Below are 22,153 nucleotides of genomic sequence, written 5' to 3'. Positions count from 1 at the left end.
CAAGTCTTGAGACTTACTGTCCCACCCGATGAAGCCCAGGCTAAACCCAACAAGGGGATTTGAGTTGATGGTTGCACATGGAGACCCGCCTCCAGACTGCATGCCGTCTTGGGAGGGTGGAAAATGGAGAACTCAGATCTTCTGAAAGTGAATGTTGGAAACTATAACTAACTGAGTGCCGACACCAGTCATCTCGGTTCTAGAAGCTCCTTGTCCTACCTGGGAGGGCCCTGGGAGCTGATGGAGGCAAGCATTGGTCTGCCTCTCCTCACATCCCTGTCCTGTAGAGATGCACGGAGGAGGGCTAATCCAGCACAGGCCCTGCTAAGATCCAAGGCCTCAAGCGGACAGCCAGCCTTCCCTGGTTGAAGGTCTAGGTCCTAGGTGGTTTGAAGGCCTCTTTGGGGAGTTTGAAAAGACAGACATTGTAAAATGCAGCCCCTTTCTTTGTTCATCTTCTCCTTTCTTCCTCCTCATGTTATCTGTTTCATTTTTTCCAGCCTGTGACAGAAAAGGCAAAAAATGGCCGGGATACCTGTAAGTGTTTCCTGGACTGGATTCTTCTGTTGCCTTTGAAAGCACTTGAGCCCCCAGTGGGGGTGCACCAGAGGGGCCCCTGGGGTGCCCCTGGGTGGTGCCACAGGGTTGGGCAAGTGGGCTGCCCGTTCTCCAAGGAGAAGCCAGGCCTCAAGCACCTCCTCACTCCTGGGAAGCCCGGGACACGCGTACCACAGTTCCTCCCGTCTTACAGACGAGGACATTGAGTGAAGCTTGAAGGGGAGGGGTGACTTGCCCTTGCTCTGGGATGCCCCCCACTCCCTGGAGCAGGAAGTGTAGTTGTGGGAGAGCCTGGGCATGTTTTCTGGCCTGAGGAGTTCGGCTCAGAAGGGCAGCAGCCCCCAGGGCTGGGGCAGGGCCGGGGCAAACCTGGGAGCGCCTCTGCCTCTTCCCAGTCGGGACCTCCCCGTCCCATGCAGAAGGAAAGGCAGAAGCCCAGGCTTGGCCTTTGAGGCTTCCGTCCTGTTGGGAGCACACAGGGTGACACGGACAGCAAAGGGGGGAGGGACCAGGAAAGGCAGGGGTTGGGAGAGCACTGCACGTGGGGGGACGGCCATGGAAAAGCCACTGAGAAGGAACGAGAAGGGTCAGGCAGGGAGGGGCGTGAAGGAAGGGCGAGCGCCTGGTGGAGGGGCTCTGGACAGGGTGGGGAGGGTCCTTTCCTCTGGTCTGGAGCAGGGCTGGATGTTTCCTTTCTGTCATTGCTGAGCCATTTCAGCCGTGTCTGACTCCGTGACCCCATCTGGGGGTTCCTTGGCAGAGACACTGGAGGGTTTTGCCATTCCCTTCTCCAGCCCATTTTACAGATGAGGAAGCTGAGTCAGACAGCATGCAGTGACTTGCCCAGGGTTACACAGCCAGCAAGTGCCTGAGTCCAGATTTGAACTCAAGTCTCCCTGACTCCAGGCCCACACTGTGCACTGTGGCACCCCCTAGCAGCCCCTTTCATTTCTCTATCTTTGCCTTTCATCCCTCTTTAATTTTTTAGGCACTCTGCTTCCTGGGATCAGGGCCTCCCTCCTCAGCCTCCACACTGCGCTGAAGCGTCTCCTGGCCCTGCTCCCAGGACGCCTCATGCTTCACTGGTCAGAGCCCAGGCGAGAGTTGTACTTTTTCATGAAAGAGTCGGTAAACATTCATTAAGCACCTACTGTGTGCCAGGCACTGTGCCACAGGAGAAGAGAGGAAGCATGAGGTCATAGGCTCTGCACTTTGGAGGGAGCCCTGAGGGCACATGCTTCGCTCTGGACCTCGCCATGGTCACGCAGACTGTGTGAAGACCACCTGTGTGTCTTCTGTGTCTAGCCGGACCGGGCCTGCTGTCCGCATGGATGCCTCCTTCTCCTGGTTCGGTTCTTGGGGACCCAGCAGAATAGGGGCCTTGTGTTTGGTGTTTTCTCATCTCCTTTGTTGTGGATTTCAGCACTTGGGACCCCAAAGGAGTCAGAGAACGCCCTGCCCATCCAGGTGGACTACGGTGGCTATGACGCCCAGGTGTTCAGGCTGCCCGGCCCGGCCCGCGCTCAGCGCCTCACCACCCTCAGGTCCTGTTCCACGTTTGCAGTGGGTGCGCTGTGGGGAGGGTGGGACTCTGTCCCTGAGCCTGCCTGGCTCCAAGCCATTTCTTGGCTCGAGATGCCCCTGGAGGCTGCTTGGGCGGCGAGAGCGTGACCTTGAGCCAGCGGGGGGAGGGTGAGTCAGGGGGACTCTTTCTCAAGGGTAGCTGTTGGTGGAGCGGAGATTCCTGGCTTGGGAGAGCTTTAGATCCCTCCTCTGACCCTGACCACGGGACCACGAACGTGTCTCTTCCATGTTGATGTAGTCTTACCTACTGAACACTCAAATTTTCACTCAGATCACCATGATTTGGAGACACTCTGCACTTTAGGAAACGTCTAGCACGTCTCTCCATGACACCCTTTCCAAATTCTGACACACTGTCGTGGGTCTTTGGGGCCCCGTTTGGGTTGGGTATGTCTTTTTCCTCACCCAGGGGTCTCAGCATGCTTTCAGATTCTCCCAGAAGCTAGCTTTAATCCTTCTCAGCCAGAGGAACGAAGGCAAGTTCTCTGGGAACCTAAAAAGCAAGAGTGAGAGCCTGAAGCGGTGAGAGGCCGTGTAACCCCCACGTGCCACTGAGCAGCCGTGGCACCATTGGGGGGGCCATTTTAACTCTTGAGGCCTTTTTTCCATCAGTAAAATGAGGGTAATGATACTTGCACCACCTGCCTCGTTTTCAGTTCTACCTTTGTAAGTGCAGGAATCATTTGTTTTTCTTCTCCCTGGGCTGCCAGGTCCGTGAGGGAGCGGGAGAGCCAGGCCCGGAAGAGCTCCAGCTCCTTTGATGTGTCCTCGAGCCCGTCGGTGCAGAGTCGGACCCTGCCCCCAGAGGAGGTGAGGAGCCAGGCCTCGGATGACAGCTCTCTGGGCAAGGGCTCCCACATCCTGCTGATCCCCCACTCCCACCTGCACCAGTATGACGTCAGCAGCTCTCTCGGCTACACCAGCACGCGAGGTCAGTGCGGCCTCGGGGGGGGGGGGGGGGCGCTGGGCTGGGAGGGCCGGGAGTGCAGCAGAGCAGAGCCCATGGTCAGGGCATATCGCCTCCTCGTTACCAACCCCAAGACACTCTGGGCGAGGGGCCTCCCTCTGTTCTGGGCCCCGAGAGATGGATGGAGGGATGTGCCTGGTGCCCCCAGCGGCGTGTATCAGGCAGGGTTTGAATCCAGGCCTTCCTGACCCCATGGCCAGCTCTGCCCCCTCACTGTTGGGACCAGGACGTTTCTCTGGCCTTGGTTTGTGGTTTGTTCTGCCCCCAAGTCTTTTGGGCGTTTCTAAGTTGGAAAGACTCCATCCACTTTGGTAGTAGTCCGGGCCCGCCCTTCTGGGGCCTCGGCTTTGACATCCCGCCTTCCTTTGTCTCTGTCTGTGGAGAGTGGGTTGGATGTGTCAGGTGGCCCCGTGTTTTGCTCTCACCCCGGCCTTGTGCTTGTCTGTGGTGACCCGCAGATGTCCTGGAGAGCATGATGGAGGCCCAGCAGCGGGACTCGAGCGCACCAGGCAGGTTCCACGTGGGCAGCGCTGAGTCCATGCTGCACATCCGTCCTGGTGGCTACGCGCCTCAGCGAGCGCTGATTAACCCCTTCGCACCCTCTCGCATGCCCATGAAGCTGACATCCAACAGAAGGAGGTGGATGCACACTTTCCCTGTGGGTGAGTCTGGAGAAAGGGGGACCTCTTCCCGTGCTGCCAAGACCCCGGCCCTCCCTCCTCCAGGCCCTGCCGTCTCTGGCGCCTCTTGGGGACCTCAGCTCCCCTGGTTCTAGCTTCAAGAAGCTTTTCTCTAGAGCCCACTTGCTGCGTGGCGCTGCACTAGACTGTGGAAAGTGGAGGCAGGGGTCGGCCTCACCATGAGGAAGTTCACAGGGGCATAGGGAGGGAGGACAGATGCGTGGAGAGATCTAAGGCAGAGTAGAGCGCTGATAAGTCATGAGAGCGTAAGCTCCTGGAGGGCAGGGCCACAGCCTCAGCTTGGGTGCCGGCCACGTGACTGTGGGAAGGGCCTTTGCCCACACCAAGCCTCCATCTACTTCCTTGGACGTTGCCTTGCCACCTCGTTGGGAGGGAGGCATCTGGTCGCCTTTGCTGTGTTGTGATGGGGGGAGAGGGGAGGTGTGGGATCCAACTCTCCCAGGGCCTCCACGTGGCGGTCAGCTTAGTGGCTGAAGCTTGGCTTGGAAAGGGGCAGAGCAGGGGAGTTTGTTGGGGGCAGGCGTAGACGTGGTTGTGTCGGAGACGAGTCCCCCCCTTGGCTACAGCAGGGAGGGCAGGGTGTGACCCATTTTCCCACCCCCATGTTTTTGGTCACCTGTCCCTGGGGATGAGGCCACAGCCCCTGCTGTGGAGGCCTCTGTCCTGGGGATTGGGGAGCATCTCCTGAAAGTGTCAGAGCAGGGTTTGGGAAGGGGACACCCTCCCAGACTCAGTGGAGAATGTGGGGATTGTCTCCCCCTTTGTCTTTGACTCTCTGAAGCTTGGGTGGTTTGTCTCCCCATACCCCCTTCCTTGTCTTCGTGTCTTGCCTGTGACCCAGGCTCAGAGAACTGGGGTGTGGAGTGATGGAGCTGCAGGCCCTGAGGCCTTCTCCAGGGCCCTCGGACCAGGTTTGCCCTCCCCTCCTTGGATCCTGTGGCAGGCTTTGTGCTGAGGGTGACCTCGGTTAGCCTAGGAGCCTTGTGCTGGGCTGGCCGTCCTCTATTCCACACCTCCATCCTTCTGTCTCCAGGGCAGGAGCAGCTTCTCTGTTGGGGTCACCTCCCAGGCCCCCACTTCCTCTGGGCCCCCGCTGTGCATCCCACCCTGAAGGCAGGGGCTGATGGGCCATCAGCTGATGCTGCTTTGGTCCTTCCCCTGCCCCCGAGCCCCTGGTTTTTCTGCCAGGCCTCTGCCCATCCCATTGTCTCTTCCTGCACCCTCATGGAGCCCTCGGCTGCTTCAGCCTAGAAGGCCCCCAGCTGCCCCTGCCAGGCCTTGGCCCATGTCTGTTGTAGTTGGCCCTTTGTTGTCTAAGAGGACCATGGCCTCAGGAAGGTGAAGCTGTGACGTGCAAGTGAACTGGGTTTAAGTGAGGCAGGGCTGCGCAGTCTCCAGTGGCCAGATATGGATCAGGACGACTGGAGAGGGCCCCGAGGCAGTGGGGGCCCTGGCTCCCCAAGCTTTGGTCCCTGGATTGGCGTGAGACCCGTTAAAGGCCAGACCTAGTCCATCCTCTCCCTTGAGGGCCAGCTCCCCCTTTGCTCCTGGGACCCTCGCCTCAGACCAGGCCCGGTTTGGTCTTTGTCTTCTGCTTCCTCTTCTTTTCATGTGTAGGCACTTGGCTTGCGCTGGGCCAGTTTGCGTTCCAGGAGAGGTGGCTTTGGAAAGGTTTTTTTGTGTTTGGGGGTGGGGATCGGTGTGAGTCTCTCCCTGAGGATTGGCCGGAGGCCAATGAGGAGGCTGGTCCGAGTGACCAGATGAGAGGTGCCCAGGGCCCAGTCCAGCGGGGGAACAGGGGGGCACCTGCCCACAAGACTGGGGAAGTGCAGGGTGAACCAACAAAGCAGGCCCAGGTCTACCCCACGAAGGTGTGACTTAAATGACGGCTTCTTTGAGACCCGGCTAAGAGAGTGTGTCCTGGAGGGGCCAGGGGTCACCGAGGACAGAGGGTCTGGGGGGCAGTGGGTCAGGACTGAGAAAGGCCGTGAGTCGCTGCGTAGATTATGGGGACCTCGGAGCAGGTTCAGGAGTTCAGGGCCAGAGGCAACTAAAAAGGGCTGAAAAATGAGTCGTCTGAAAGCTCGGGGCCGCCCCTCATGACAAGCTGCTGACCATTGGCTGTTTGTCCCGCAGGTCCGTCTGGAGAAGCCATCCAGATCCATCACCAGACCCGCCAGAACATGGCAGAGCTCCAGGGCAGGGGGCAGCGGGATCTGACCCACTCGTCTGCGGAGCTGCTGGAGCTGGCGTATCACGAAGCTGCAGGAAGGTGAGCGGCCCGTGTCCACAGTGTTTGCCACCAGCCTTGCCCTCAGGGGGGCCCCGGCTGCTGGAGGCTCCTGGAAGCTTCTCCCCAGTCCCTCCTGTTGTTCAGTCGTGTCTGACTCTCTGTGACCTCATTCGGGGTTTTCTTGGCAAAGACACTGGAGGGCTTTGCCAGTTCTTTCTCCAGATCATTTGACATATGAGGAAACTGAGGCAAACGGGTGAAGTGACTTGCCCAGGGTCACACAGCTGGGAAGTGTCTGAGGCTGGATTTGAATTCAAGTCCTCTGGACTCCAGGGCTGGGAGCTTACCACTATTTGGCTTAGCAGCTACCAGGGCATTGAAGTAATTCCAGCTGAGAGATAGGGTCAGAGGCCATGAGAAGCAAGGCACATGCAGGGCAGTCCATCACCAGCCTTTGGTCTGTCTTCTCTCTGAATCAGAGAGCGATCCCCCCCTGCAGGGCCATCAGGGTCTCCATGGGTCCATGGTGGGGCGTCCGCAGAGGTGGTTTGTGTTGGTTCTGGAGTCTGTGCCCATAGAGGCCGAGGTTGGCCCTTCTCACCCAGCTGTGAACCCTAAGGCTGCCCTCCAGCAGGAGACCCCGAGGGGACTGCCCTTGGCACTGTTGGAGGGAGTGTCCCATGCTGGGAAGATCAGATTTTGAGCTGCCCAGGGTGCATGTGGAGCAGATGCTCTCTCCAGTGGTGACTGCGCTGCCCGCCCGCTCCCAGTCTGTGGTGCCCCAAGTGCCTGAGGCTGCATGCCCAGCCCGCTCTTCCTCTCTGCCTGAGGCCTCTCCCGTGGTTCTTTCTAGGTTAAGGCTGTCTCCAGCACGTTGGCCCAGCTCTCTGCTCCTTTCCTCCTGGGCTTTCTCACCCGAGTTCTGTGACGTCACCAGGAGTATTGGTTTAGAGAAGGCCGAAGGTCCTGATCCCTGGTCCCCTCTCTACCTGTGTGTCCTGAGGAATGAACGTGGCCCCAGGGAAGGCCTGAGCAGGCGACCAGTGGGATGAGAGGCCGGCAGGGCCCGGGTCTTTCTGCCAGTGACGTGATGTCGGGAACTGGCCAGTCTGCTTGGGGCATAGACTGTGTGCAGAGCACGGACACACCTCAGGGAACTTGTCTTCCTGCTGGGGCTGGTGGGAGAAGGCGCTTTGTCCTGGGCACATGGAGCAGGCACGAGACCTCCAGGCTGGCCCCTGGCTGCCCGCCCTCCTTGGGATCACCGGCTCCCAGGGCTCCTCGAGCGGGGCCCAAAAGGCCACCCCTCCACCCAGCCTGACAGCTATCCCTTTGCTCTCCACAGGCACCTCCCTTCCCGCCAGCCTGTGGACGGCGCATCCTTCCTGAATTGCACTGGAACAAACGAGTTTTCTGCCCGCCTCCTGAGTAGCAGTGCCGCAGGTAACGGGTCCATGAGGCGGGTGCAGACACGCGATGGGAGAACCAGGACACGGTGGCCTCTGTGACTATCTTTAGACTCCATGTGCCACATTTGGGGTGACCCCGTTAGCAGCAGCCCTGCATAATTATCAGGCTCATAAGTGGGCCAGGAGGTAGGCTGTTGGGGTGGCCGGATGGGCTCCGATGTGGGCCCTGCCATCATGCAGAGTCCTTGGCCATCAAGAGCTTACAGGCTGGTGGGGAGGTGAAGCAGCAAGCGTTTATTAAGCACCTGCTGTGTGCTGGGCATTGCACTAAAACCTGGGGATATAAAGAGAAGTAAATGAGGGTCCCTGCCCTCAGTGAGCTCCTAGTCTAGCGGGGGAGACAGTGCCAGGCGGGACAGATTGGAGAAGACCCCCAGAGGGAAGGCGCCAGAATTGCAGGGGCATGAGGCACAGCCAGTGCAAATGCCAGGATTCTGGAGATGAGACTGCCAGGGGGCCAGTGACAGCAGACTGACAAAGGCGTGGTGGTGGAGTGGTACTTTGCCAGGCATGTGGCATCTTGTGTTTGGTCCTGGAGGTGACTGGTGGGGAGCCGAGGAGGTTAGTTTAATGGGCTGGGGGGGACACGGAGGTGCAGACCTGCTGCATTGTGGGAAGATCCCTTTGGTAGCCAAGTGGAGGCTGGATTGGAGCAGGGAAAGGCTGTGGGCGGCAGAGTCTTCCCTCCCCCAGCAGCTGTGGCAGGAGGCCAGGCCCGCACCAGGGTAAAGTCAGAGTCAGAGGAAGGAGGGGGCACAGACGGCAAATCCTGAAATGAGAGAGCATTGAATGTTAGCAGCGACAAGCAAGCCTTCTTTAAGTGGAAGGCTGGGGAAGGACAGAGCAGAGAGGTAAGGGAAAAGGTGACCCCAGAGGGGAAGAGGAGGCTGGGCAGCAGAGGTGCCCGCAGCAGTGGTGCAGAGGAGGCTGGATCCTGGGGGCAGTGGCACAGAGGAGGCTGGATCCTGGGGGCAGCGGTGCAGAGGAGGCTGGATTCTGGGGGCAGCGGTGCAGAGGAGGCTGGATCCTGGGCACCACTGCTGCCCAGAGGCTGGATCCTGGGGGCAGCGGCGCAGAGGAGTCTGGATCCTGGGGGCAGCGGTGCAGAGGAGGCTGGATCCTGGGGGCAGCAGTGCTGGTGCAGCAGTGCAGAGGAGGCTGGATCCTGGGGGCAGTGGTGCTGGTGCAGCGGTGCCGTTGCTTTCTTGGATCTCTGAGCTGGCCGTTGGGTGAGATGCAGACACAGCCCAGCCCTCTAGGAGACACTGGTCCAGTAAGGGCAGAGGCACCCAGACCGCCAGAGTGGACCAGTTGTGGGGCTGCTGTAGAGGCTGCCAGCTGTGTGGTCAGGGAGACCTGGCTTCAGACCCCTCATAGGCACTTCCAGTGTGTGACCCCTGTGCCTGGCCTCAGCTATACGTGAGCCTTACTGAGGCTTCAGCCAGCAGGGAAGGAGGTGATCTGCACTGGCAGAGGGTTTGCTCCCTCCCAGGAGCATCCTACCCTGAGGAAGTCATGGAGCAGGCCATAGAGAGATCCAGAAAGCCGCATGCTCGGCCCATGGTTCGAGGAGGACAGCCTGGCCACATGCTGGAAGAGCCTGCCCTGACAGAGTGTGAACATGGCCCTGGAGCCTGGCCAGCAGGCCGCAGCTGGGTCCAGGGAGGGCAGCAGCCTTGGCGAGGGCCCTGTCCAGGCAGCTGGCCCCTCCTCACAGTGTGCAGCCACTGCCATGTAAGCAGGAAACCACCCATAGGCCACAGGTGGTTGTGGCTGGAGCCACAGCTGTTCTTCTGCTGCCCCAGCCCTGGGAGTCTCTGAACCTTCTGTCTGTCTTGGTAGCAGAGAGGAAGCTGATGTGAGGTTGGGCCCCTCCCACCCTTCCCATGGCCAGGCCACCGCCTTCACCTTGCCCGTCTTGACTGGAAAAGAAAGGAGCTGAGTGGAAGCCTGGCCCCAGGGACTGAGAGCACATCTGCCCCTGGCCTCCAGGGTGCTCTAAGCTGCTCTTTCATTTTCTCGGAAGCCCAGTCTGCTCCTTTCGGGTCTGCAAGTGTTTGTTACGCCCTCATGTGCCCTGTGAGTTGAGCGTGGTGCCCATGCCAACACTGAAGTGAGGGCAGGGGCCACCCAGGGGCGTCTGAGGCCCCAGAGAGGGTGCGGGTGGGGGGAAGGTCAGGGAAACTGCTTAGAAGTTGGGCCAGGCAGAAATCAGTGTTTGTTGGAGAAGGCACCTGGGGCCTATCAGCAGGGAAGTTTAAAAATCCATTGCCTCTCTTACTGAATTGGGGCGTGGGACTGTTCACTGAACAGCCAGGGGCACAAAGCTTTTGTCCCTGTTGCATTTCCTCTCGCTCCTCTCAGCCCTGCAGACTCTGCTGTCTCTTGGGAGGTTGGCCTGGCCTCCCTCAGCCTCATGGCATCCACAAAGCACTTCTCAAATATTACCTCATTTGACCCTCATGACGTCCCTGGGAAGTGTTTTATCATCCCCTTTATACACGTGGAGAAACCGAGGCAGGCAGAGGTTAAGTGACTTACCCAGGGTCACCCAGCTAAGTATCTGAGGCTGAATTTGAACTTGAGCTTTTGTGACGGCCAGATCCAGCGCTGTGTGGCCTGTGACAACTGTGTCTTTGTCTAAATCACAGAATTTCATAGCCTTCCAGTCCCAGCTTTATTCCTCAATAGCCTTCCCCTGCCAGGCATGGATAAAACGTTTCCCAGTAGGGCCAAGGCGGGTGGGGGCTCCCCACCATCTCCCCCGGCCCTGCTGCGTCTTTAAATGATCAAAGGAAATGTGTGATTTCAGTTGGAAGTTTGTGAAAAGAGAGAGTCTTCCCCACCCAAGTTCACGGCGCCTGAAGCCTTGCCCTGGGGGGTCTCCTTTGGGGCTAACTTGCTTGCACCTTGGGGGCCAGATTTTGAGTCAGGGTGCACGCCGGATGGCCCGGTGGAGACGCAGCGGGGGCTGTGGTTACTGTGAAGTCTCCTGACCTGTGCCCCAGGATGAGCCCCCACGGTCTGGGAGTGCTCAGCTACGGCTCGGCCCCATCTCCCATCAAGGAATTTGGCCTCATTCGGGACTCCCACTGCTCTCCGGGCATCCCCCAGACTCTTCCCACGGACGCTGGCACCCCCTTCCCCGACTGAGTAGACATCGGAGAAGAGTGCCAGGCACAGTTTTCCCACTGGACACCAGGTGGCAGCAGAGACATACAACAGCTCTGTCTTAAGTGATCTGGATGGAGAGTCTTGGATTGGGAGCAAGAAAGGAGGAATCAGGCAGAGGGAAGGCTGCATTTCTTTTCTTGGCTGGTGCTTGCCTTAATGTGCCCAGCACTGTCTGCGTGGGTCTGGGGGCTGCGGTCACCCCGCAGCTTTGGAGAAATTTCACGTTCCCCTTAGAAAGCATAGACGAAGGGCCCCTTGCCACCCACCCTCCTGACCCATGATCCTCCTGGCTTCCCCGATGCCAGCCTGCAGACTCAGTGTCAGGGGCCTCAGGGATGACTGGCCGTTCTGCAGCCACTCGATGCTTCTGTGAGGAGGCAGCCCAGCTCCTTCTCCCCAGACCTGGTACCTTGTCCTAGCACTGCCCTCTGGGGCCTACTGGGGGCCAGCTGTGCCGGGCCAGCGGCAGCATGGGCGGAGCTCAGAATCTCAGCTGGTCAGCCCACCTGGGCCGACTCCTTGGCTGGTGTTAGCACTGCAGGGGGTCTCCAGTGCAACACCCTGGGGCTCTGTGCCAGACTGTGAGTTATTGGGCTAAAGGCATGGTTAGTAATGTCTGTCATTTCTGTGCCTCCATGAGGTTTGCAAAGCCCTTTTATGACATTGTTTCATTCTGTCCTCACAACAACCCTGAGGTAGATGCTGTTATCCCCATTTTACAGATGAGAATGTTGGAGCTGAGAGAGGTTAAATAACCTCCCAGGAGTCGGGCAAGTTTTGAACTCGGGTGTTTCTGACTCTGACGCACTGTCTAGCTGGGCGTGCAGTGTTTAGAGCACTGGGTGTGGAGTCAGGAAGATCTGAGTTCACATCCACCTTCCAACACTTACTAGCTGGGGTAGGTCACTTAGCTCCTGCCTGCCTCAGTTTGCTCAGCTTTGAGATGGAGATAATAGCAGCTGCCACCTTCCAGGATTGCTGTGAGTACCAAACAAGTTAGTTTGGAAGGCCCTTGGCACAGTGCTGGGCACATGAGTGCCATAGAAGTACCAGCTCTCAGGATGTCAGCCCTCACCTGCCATACCAGCTGGCTGCCAGGTGACCTCACCAAGTCAGGTCCAAAGAGGTCTGGCTGGCCCAGTGTTGCACCCAGGCTCAGTTAATGGTTCTGTACAAATGCTGGGTCTGAAAAACTGGCCTCGCCGATGCAGGATGGGAAAACTCGGTTAGAGAAACGCATCTGGGAAAGGTATGTGTGGGATTAGTGGCTCCTGTGTGTGTCCTTATTGTGATGGGGCAGATGGCAAGGCTGGTGGCCTGGGCTGGGCACCACGTCCAGGGTGGCCTCCTCCACGTGGGGCAGCCTGTGTCTGGGGACCGTAGTTTAGCCAGGATGCTGCCCGATGGTGGACCACTCTCTGCTCCTGGGAGCTGCATGGGGACAAGCGTTTCGGCTTGCTTTGGGTGGCCGTGGGCCCCTCCTGGCAGGGCTTCGGTTGGGGTAGATGGCCACGTAGCAGGTGTGCCAGATGGCCTCTGAGATGGGCCCTTCCAGCTCTCACATCCTGTGCTTCCTTGGAAGGGAGATCATGTGAGCCTGAGCCTCTGAACTTCATCACTGGTTTGCCGGGGAGAAAGGGGGATTTGGCAGCATCAGGCTTCAAAGGCGACCCCAGGATTGATGTTACAGGTAGAGTTTGGGCAGATTTGGTGTGAGGATCCAGCTTTGTGACCTGGGACGAGTTGCTCGGCCTCCCGGGCCTCAGCATCGCTTCTCCATGGATCCTCAGGCCCTCATTAGTGGCTTGATGCCAGGCCATCCATGGAAGACAAAGGGATGTCATGTGGAATCGTCTTGAGGAAGATGGAAACGGCCTGTGTGTCTGATGGCGATGAGGCCTTTCTTCACGTTACTGTCCCCAGTTTCGCTTCCTCTCTCTTCTGGGACACCTGGGATAAAGCCCCTAGCCTCCAAACCTTACATGCGGGTCAGGGGGCAGCTTGGCTAATAAAACACCAGGCACATTGAATCGTGGTCTCAAGCTTAGCCAAGGCAGCCAGGTGCCGAATGTGGCAAAGGGGGTGGTTCAGAACACAAGTGACGTCACCCTCCATGCCTGCCGCATCCCCCTACCTCACTGGAGTGGGCTCCGCCAAGCGGCCTCACTGGAAGGACTGTGGGGGGTTGTTGGTGTGAGAGTTCCCTCCCCCAGCATCAAGCTCAGCTCCCCCATCGCTCTGTAAATAAGACTCGGGGAGTGGCTCAAAGCTTGGCGAGGTGAAGTGACTTGCCCAGGGTCATGCTGCCAGTCAGTGTCTGAGGCCGAGTTCAACCCCAGGTATTCCTGCCTCCAAGTTCATTTTTCTTTCAGCTGCATCGAGGTGAGGACTACCTAGTATGTGCTCCCTGTAGGCTGGGAGCTGGGCTACACATCTCAGTGCAAAGAAGGACCAGCCTTGTCCTCAGGGAGCTCACGTTCTAACAGGCAGACAGTGCCCAGTGGAGGTTCTCGCATCTCCCTGGTTTCCAGGAGCCTCCTGGGTGGCAGGTGGGCGGGGGGGGGGCAGCTTGCTTCTGCCAAGCTTTTCTCCATCCTCCTGTAGGATCCAAGACCCAGAACAAGGATTCCCTGGATGACAGCGTATCTGCCTCTTCAGATCCAAGTAAGGGGGGGCAGCCAGAAAGAGAAGGTGGTGAGGGCGGGGGAGGCGGCAGAGCGGGGCCATCACTGTGGCCCTAGGTCCAAGCGGGGTTTGCAGCTTAGAAGGGATGGCTTCAGTTCTTTTGGGAGGAGGAGGAAGGGAAGAGGCAGGACCCATCCCTGTCCAATGGGGGTGACAGCAAAGGAGAGAACTCTGGGGAGGGGCCAGCTTTCGGTCCGAGGCATTGGAATGGGCTTAATGGAGGGGGCAGCCGTTGAGCTGAAGTGCATCGGCCCCATTGCTGGGGCCTCCTTGGGGTGCAGGGAGCAGAAGGTGACTCACCTGCTGTCAGAGCAGGGGCACTGTGCAGGCCAACCTTCCATCATGGTCAGTCTTAGTCCTGCCCGAGCAGTCCTGGACCATCGTCCAGTCTTCCCAGACCTGGCCCTGGAAGGCACTTAGAAGTGGACTCATCAGAAAAAGGGAAATGCGTTGGGATCTGTGCGTTTGGCCATGTCGTGTTGTTGTCATGGCTCGGTTTAGGCCCCAGCATAGCTTTGTAGCAGGACTCGATCTTGGCTTCTCTCTTTCGGAGATCTGGACGAAGGCCCCGGCCTTTGAGGCTTGATGTTTGTAGAGCATTTTTACTCTTCTGAATGCTCCAGAAGAGGCCAGCACAGCCTGATTGTGTGCAGAGCACTGGGCTAGACGCTGGCAAGGTGCAGAGTCGAGCCAAGACTGCCCTCAGGGAACCTACAGTCTGAAGCTTCGAGCTCAGCCCACTTGGTAAATGTAGCCGAGAGGGGCAGAACAAGGACTCTCGGAGGCCTGGCCCCTGGGAAGGCCCTGGCTGCTGGGTCCTTGGGCCTAGAATGGTCCAGCCACATCCACCTTCCCCCAGTGTGATGGGACTCTGGTCCCCATCCAATGTCCTCGCTGTCCATTTGGGCCCATCTGAGCACCTGTGACGGTACGACCTTCCCAGGCCACCTCCTACGGCCCTCTTGTTTGACAGAGGGGAAAACTGAGACCTTGCGAGGGACAGGGACTCGCGCAGAGTCATGCGTTTTTAAGTGAGGTGCCAGAGAGAGGTGGGCAGAGTTCCAATCTAGGCCGTGGATGCCCATGCTTTTCCACCTGACCCTTGCTGCTTCTCAGGGACCTGTCCCACCCCCAGCCTACCTTTTGGGGCTCTTGAGAGGCTTAATTAAACAATACCAACATGTGCTTAGAAAGTTCCTAGGATATTAGTCATGGTCCCCAGCTTTTCTGTGCATTGTAACGGGTCCAGAGTGCATAGATGTCACTCATTCACACGAGCCTCCCAGCAGCTCTTAGGAAGGTGCAGGAGATGCTGCCCCATTTTGCTGATGAGAAGACAGCCTTAAAGAAGCCAGGGGACTTTCTCAGAGTTAGTAATGGCTTTTAAGTGTTAGCAGTGGCATTCCCTGGTATGCGTCTCAGGGTGTCATGGGCTCTGTGTCAGGGAAGGGCATTAGCGGAGACGCATCTCTTCTTGGTCACGGAGCTGCTAGGGCTGGCACTCCCTGACAGCCACCCACAACATGCCTGAAGTGTGGCCCTTTTCTGGACTCCCAAGCATAGACATTGCCTTTTTTTGTCCCCTTCTTTTGGGGACTCAGGGCTCATCCTCATCTTGAGCTGCCAGCAGAATGTCCTGGTGTCTGGAAGCTGGGAGCTCTGGGCCGGCCACGCAGCCGAGGCCCTCAGACTGCCCTGGGAATGTCAGGGCCCCTCCCCTTATCTCCCACCCCCTTTCCCACTCCAGTCTGTCGCTTGGGTGGCTGCCTCTGCGATCACTCCTGTTCACACCCTGTCCACTGCTCTGTCCAGAATCCAAACACACTCTGGCCCTGGCAGCCTCCGCTCTTGGTTGGCTTCCGGGCCCTGCCGCGTAACCTGCCGGCCTCACAGCTCTGCAGCTTATAACTGACCAGTGTCTATGAGGTTTAGCTGAGCACCCCACTGCATGAGGGGATCGGTTACGCATGTGCGCTGCCCTGGTTAACAAGCTCTGTCTCTCTCTCTCTCCCCCCTGTTCCTCCCCTCTTGGCGCCCCAACCCCCCTCTTGCTCTGTCCCTCCTCTCCCTGCACCCCAAACGTTCCTTGTGGGGGAACGCCCGCGACCTTGGGCCCCGCAGCAGTTCTGACGCTGTCTGCTCCCCCCGTAGTGCCAGGCTTCTGTTGCACAGTCGGAGTGGACTGGAAGTCTCTCACTACTCCGGCCTGCCTGCCCCTCACCACCGACTACTTCCCAGACCGCCAGGGCCTCCAGAATGACTACACGGAAGGCTGTTACGACCTGCTCCCGGAGGCGGACGTGGACAGGTGAGTGCGCAGGGCCTCACAGCCCGGTTGATGTCACACAGGCTCACGCTCGTTCACGCCTGCTTGCTGGAGACTGGCTCTTCTCCAGCTCCTCTGATACCCTTCCCCTCCCACACCCCCAGTAGGATCCCCTTCGTACCAAAGGTACAGCTAAGTGAGGCTGCCATGGTTGACAAGTAGTATGCCCCATTTTGCCCTGGGAGTCCTCCACCTCTCCAGCCAAGGAGAGAAGCAGGCTTCCCCTCACCAGCATTCCCTGATGTGTCACCGTCAGCTGCTGTGTGGATCAGGGATCAGACATCTTCCTGCACGGTTTTCCCTAATGTCCTTGTGTCCATTGCCTTTTGGTATCAAACTTTTTTTTGTTTTCAGAAAATATCATGATGTTAGATCTGTTCGGTTTCCTTTGTGGCCATGGGTCCTTGACAGTCCATCTTCCGGGCTTAGAGGGCCATCCACCCCTTTGACCTGGAGATGATGCTGTGAGGGGGGCAGTGAGGGAAGGGTCCCACACCCACATGGCTGTGCAGAGAGAGCTACCCTTCCCCACATACACACACCTGTCTTCCCCCAGTAACGACAGTGATGTCAAAATAAGCCATGCTGTGTAATCGGGCCCCAGTTTAGAGAGGAGCAATGCCCCCTGGCAGACTGTGGCCATGGCTGATGTCACCCACCCTTGCAGCCACTCCTGGGTGTCCCGGACCACACTTGTTGCTTGTGTCTGGTTAAGGTCAGAAATCTTGAGCAATAAGAAAGAAGGGCATGTGACTCTGATAAGGATGTGAAGGGCGCGAAGGCCGCCCGAGCCGCACGGCGGCGACAGGCTCTGTGAGGGCAGCCCCTCTGAGGACTATGCCTTGGCCAGCAGGAAGCTTCCTTCTTGTACTTCCAGGAAGTGCCCTGCAGTGACAGCAAGTGAGGAGGTTCAGGCTCCCAGCATGGTTGGAGGGGCCCTGACCTGGCCTCCCAGGCCAGCTGCGCCCACTAGTCTCCTGGCCCTGCTGCTGTTGTCTTCCCCATCAGAACGTAGGCTCCTTGAGGGCAGGGCCCATCTTTGGTACTTCCAGAGCTTAGCACATCAGTGCAGTGCGTGGCTCATTTTCATAAGTCCCTTTTGTGTATCCATTAACAAATCAATCAGAAAACAGAAGGGTCTTTGTATCTGACTTTATCAGGAAAGCTAAGGAGACATGCAAAACTTGTTATGGTTTTTTTATTGAAGCAAGTATTTCTATTTCACCTATTTCTGAAGGGATTTGGAGTAATTACACATTAAAACAGTATAAACTAAAACATGTAAGATTGTATATAGGGCTGATCAAGTAGCATCTAAGTGAAGGAGGCGTAGATTTTTGGCACCTGTAATCACAAATCCTACATGAGACATCACTTCACTTTATGCAGCCAACCTTGATCCCCAAATTGAATTTTTTAGGGCAATTTTGTCTCATGGAAAGGACGTGTGTCCAAGCAATTGATGCCCATGATCATAGTCTCGGGACATAGAATGTGCATTTAAAACATAGGGGATTTTTACAGGAAGTCATAAAGTTTAGAATTTTCTCTCATCTAATACTTAACAAATAGGCTTCTATGATACATTAATGGGTGTCAGATAAATTGGTGTGATTATGGCTTCTTGAGTTCCAACCAATCCAAAGTGATATGAGGCCACTCTTTGTCTCTCATTTTAATCTGCATCCAGAGGCTCTCTCTAAATTTACCTCCCTTTTAGCAATTAATGTCTACCACCTGAGCTCTAGCCTGCCTCTAGAGATCTGAATCACCCTCCTCAACTGCTTGGTCCCAGTTCCTGAAAATATTTTTACAAAATAATGAGAAATCAAAAAGCAAATAAAATGTCCTGTCTTTTCTTTTTCTGAGTGTCTTTAGAAATGGAAGAAACACTATATGCTTTAAGGCAGATAAAACAAATTACCATTATTTGAAACCTTTTTATGTTGAAACACAAAAATTGGATTTCAGGTCTCCTTTTTTTGCTTAATTTGTTTATTTTTTAGTTTTCAGCATTCATGTCTACAAAATTTTGAGTTACAAATTTTCTCCCTGTCTTTCCCCTACCCCCTGCCCCCAAATAGTGATTCTGCTGAATACCCTTCCCCCAATCCACTCTCTCTTATATCTTCTCCCATCCCCACTCTGACTTTCTAGTAGAGCAAGAAGGATTTCGATGCTCTAGTGCCTGCGTATCTTATTTCCCAATTGCATGTAAAAAAAATTTATATATATATTTTAGCATCTGATTTTATGTGTTATCCTGATTGTGTTTCCACAAGACTCAAATTGTTTCTTCCTGACTGTTTGCAGTATTTTCTCCTTGACCTGGGAACTCTGGAACTTGGCTATAACATTCCTAGGAGTTTTCTTTTGGGGATCTTTTTCAAGAAGCAATTGATGAATTCTTTCAATTTCTATTTTACCCTCTGGTTCTAGAATATCAGGGCTTGATAATTTCTTACAAGATGGTGTCTAGGCTCTTTTTTTTTTTGATCATGGCTTTCAGGTAGACCAATAATTTTTAAATGATCTCTCCTGGATCTATTTTCCAGGTCAGTGGTTTTTCCAGTGAGATATTTCACATTGCCTTCTATTTTTTCATTTGTTTGGATCTGTTTTAATAATATCTTGATTTCTCATAAAGTCACTAGCTTCCATTTGCTCCAATCTAGTTCTGAAGGAATTTTTCTTTTCAGTGAGTTTTTGAGATTCTTTTTCCATCTGGCAAATTTGACTTTTTAAGGCATTCTTCCCCTCATTGACTTTTTGGGCCTCTTTTGCCATTTGAGTTAGTCTGTTTTTTTTAAGGTGTTATTTTCTTCAGTCAGGTTGTTGACTCACTTTTCTTGATTTTCTTGCATCGTTCTCATTTCTCTTCCCAATTTTTCCTCTATTTCTCTTACTTGATTTTCAAAATCATTGAGCTCCTCCAAATCTCTGGGATTTTCACAGCTGCCAGAGCTGTTAGTTGACCTCTGGAATGGATTTCAGGTTTCTCTAGAAGAATAGCAGAATCCCAAGCTCTGTCCTTTTTAGTCGTGTTTTTTTTTTCCTTGTCTAGAGGCAATTGGGGATCCAGCGTATGGAATACTGGGCCTGGAGTCAGGAAGACCTGAGTTCAAATTTGGCCTCAGACACTTACTAACTTGGTGACCTTGGGCAAGTCATGAACCACTTGTCAGCCTCAGCTATACCATGGCCTACATGGTAACCAGTTCATATTTTTCTTGGATGCTTTTGATGCAGAAGTTTTGCCTTCATTGTCTTCCTGCTGTTCAATGCCTTGATCCTTTTTGTCCCCAAAAAAGGAATCTATGATTTGATTACGTTTCCTGGGCTTGCTTGTGTTGCCACTCAGTTACTTGACTTTTTTTTTTTTTAAAGCAATTGGGGTTAAGTAACTTGCTCAAGGTTACACGGCCAGTTATTATTTCTGGGTGTGGTGCTGAGTATCTGAGCCCGGATTTGATCCAGGTCATCCCGACACTGGAGCCGATGCTCTTACTCGCTGAGCTACCTGGCCGCCCCTAAGCAATTGGGGTTAAGTAACTTGCTCAAGGTTACACGGCCAGGTGTTTCTGGGTACGTGCTAAGTGTCTGAGCCCGGGATTCGATCTCCAGGTGTTCTCAACACTGGAGCCGGTGCTCTTACTCGCTGTGCTACTTGGCCGCCCCAGTTACTTGACTTTTGAGCTTTTTGTCACTATATAATTCTGCTTCCAGAATGGAGAGAGCTGTGTCCCAAATCTCTGGGATTTTCACAGCTGCCGGAGCTGTTAGTTGGGTGCCCTCTCTACAGCCCCCCACAAGCTCTAGCTCACTGGTCACACATCCCAGGACCACGATCCAGATCCAAGCAGGTCAAAGCAAGAGTGATTACCCTCTGAATGGCCACTTGGTCCCCTTATAATCTGTTGGCCCGGAGCTCCTGAGACAGCCAGGCAATAAAGGCTGCAGAGCAACTGAACCTCTTCCACAACTTCTCACCCCGGGGCAAGGGCCGGACTGCACTCTCAGTCCCCGGTTCCCACAAAGTTCCACACTGACCTTTTACTTTCTTTGTGGCATTTATAGGTTGATAATTCTAGGAACTGCCACAGCTGCTGGTGCTTCTCTCTCCTGCAGTCTGCTCTGGGCCACCCTGGGGCTGAGCTCGGCTCCCAGCACGCGGTGATGGACCCTTCCTGCCATCCTGCTGGGCTGCCTTCAGAGGGAGATGTGCTCCTCTCGGTCACTCTGTGGGTTCTGTAGCTCTCAAGTCTGTTTAGAGTTGGTTTTTTACATGTGTTGGAAGTGATTGAAGGGGAGCCCACACCAAGCTTGTGCTTCTACTCCACCACCTTGGCTCCACCCCTTATCATTTGATTTTAAAACTTGGATTTCCAGATTCTTTCCCTTCTTCCCTCGTCACCCACCCCTACTGGGAGGAAAAACAATTCAATATAGGTTGTATGCGTGTAGTTACGCAAACGTTTCCATAGCAGTTATATTGTGAAAGGCTAACTATATTTCCCTCCATCCTGTCCCACCCCCCCACTTATTCTATTTTCTCCTTTGACCCTGTCCCTTTCCAAAAGTGTGTGTTTCTAATTCCCCTCTCCCCCAATCCACCCTCCCTTCTGTCATCCCCCCTCTTATCCCCTTCCCCCCTACTTTGCTGTAGGGTGAGATACCCTATTTACTGTGTATGTCATTGCCTCCCTAAGCTATATTCAATGAGAGTAAGGTTGACCCATTCCCTTTTGCCTTCCTGTTCTTCCCCTCCATTGTAACCATTTTCTTTTGCCTTTTTTACATGAGGTAATTTACCCTATTCTGTCTCTCCCTATCTCCTTTACTCATATTCCTCTCTCACCTCTTAATTTTATTTTTTAGATATCATCCCTTCATATTCAACTCGTCCTGTACCCTCTGTCTGTGTATACATGTACACACATATGCTCACACTCACATATATATTTATATACACCTATACCCTCCTATATATACATATATATTCCCTTCAACTGTCCTCATCCTGAGAAAAGTCTTATGAATTACAATTATTGTTTTTCCATGTAGGCATATAAATAGTTTAACTTTGATAAGTTCCTTATGATTTCTTGTCACTGTTTACTTTCTCATGCTTCTCTTGCTTCTTGTATTTGAAAATCATATTTTCTGTTCAACTCTGGTCTTTTCATCAAAAATGCTTGAAAGTCCTCTATTCTACTGAATGACCATATTTTACCCTGAAGCATTATACTCAGTTTTGCTGGGTAGGTGATTCTTGGTTTTAATCCCAGCTCCTTTGACCTCTGGAATGGATTTCAGGTTTCTCGAGAAGAATAGCAGAATCCCAAGCTCTGTCCTTTTTAGTCGTGGTTTTTTTTTTTCCTTGTCTAGAGGCAATTGGGGATCCAGCGGATGGAGTACTGGGCCTGGAGTCAGGAAGACCTGAGTTCAAATTTGGCCTCAGACACTTACTAACTCGGTGACCTTGGGCAAGTCATGAACCGCTTGTCAGCCTCAGCTATAAAATGGGGATCATAATAGCACCCACCTCCCCAGGTGGTTGTGCGTATCTGCTGAGATGACATTTGTAAAGTATGCCCTCTGGCACGTTGGCGGGGAGAGCCATTGGGAGCGTGTCCTCAAAACACGGCTCGGGAAGCTGGTGCATCTGTTCGTTGTGTACTCTTTTTTTAAAAAAAGAAAAATTGAGTTTTTCAAAGAAACAGTTATAGGTCACCATCTAAATTTAATTTATCTTCTGTTAAATAATAGTTAAATTTAATTCCCACTTTTTATAAGCCTCTTAGTGATAAATACCTCCATTTCCACTGTCAACACATTCCGGTTCTCTGAAGACTAACTGTTCGGGACAGAGAGTACCCAGGGCAAGAGCAAGCCCAGGCCTTCTAGGTCCAGGCCGGGCTCTCTGAGGGAGGATGGAGGGAGAAGGCAGTGGCCCTGGCACAGGGGTGACTCCCTGCTCTCACACACCGCGGCACCCCGGAGTCGGAGGACCTCGGCCCCACCCCCAGCCCCCTAGCAGGGGAGCTGCTACCGCCCTGATGGGATGACCATGTCTTTGCAGAAGGGATGAGGAGGGCATGCAGATGACTGCCCAGCAGGTGTTTGAAGAGTTCATTTGCCAGCGTCTCATGCAGGGCTACCAGATCATAGTGCAGCCAAAGCCACAGAAAGCCAACCCGACTGTAGCCCCTCCCCTGAGCAGCAGCCCCCTCTACAGCCGCGGTGAGTAGCGCCCCATCTTTGTCTCGTCCTCCCTCCACCGACCCTCTGTGTCTCTCCTCCTCTCTCCTCTCTCTGTGTCTCTGCCTCTATCTCTTCCTCTGTCTCTCTCTATCTCTCTGTCTCTGTCTCTCTATCTCTGTCTCTGTCTCTCTGTGTTTCTATGTCGCTCTGTCTCTATCTCTGTGTCTCTCTGCCTCTCTCTGTGTCTCTGTC

The 22,153-nt window shown here is 54.7% G+C and overlaps 1 protein-coding gene across 1 annotated transcript in view; it reads left to right on the top strand.

Moving 5' to 3' along the window:
* The window catches only part of DEPDC5 (DEP domain containing 5, GATOR1 subcomplex subunit), a 113,278-nt gene that overhangs the window by 54,623 nt on the left and 36,502 nt on the right, over positions 1-22,153 (top strand). Inside the window, exons 17-25 of the mRNA XM_069081385.1 lie at positions 501-537; positions 1,982-2,102; positions 2,853-3,073; positions 3,568-3,771; positions 5,947-6,082; positions 7,389-7,486; positions 13,291-13,350; positions 15,523-15,679; positions 21,780-21,940. Coding sequence (XP_068937486.1) covers positions 501-537; positions 1,982-2,102; positions 2,853-3,073; positions 3,568-3,771; positions 5,947-6,082; positions 7,389-7,486; positions 13,291-13,350; positions 15,523-15,679; positions 21,780-21,940 — 1,195 coding nt within the window. The remainder of the gene's footprint in view (positions 1-500; positions 538-1,981; positions 2,103-2,852; positions 3,074-3,567; positions 3,772-5,946; positions 6,083-7,388; positions 7,487-13,290; positions 13,351-15,522; positions 15,680-21,779; positions 21,941-22,153) is intronic.

This window comes from Petaurus breviceps, unplaced genomic scaffold (genome assembly GCF_028583685.1).
Source record: "Petaurus breviceps papuanus isolate PSGF00001 unplaced genomic scaffold, PetGlider_PUasm1.0 99, whole genome shotgun sequence".
Classification (NCBI taxonomy): Eukaryota; Metazoa; Chordata; class Mammalia; order Diprotodontia; family Petauridae; genus Petaurus; species Petaurus breviceps.
This window is presented reverse-complemented; position numbering and strand designations above follow the sequence as displayed.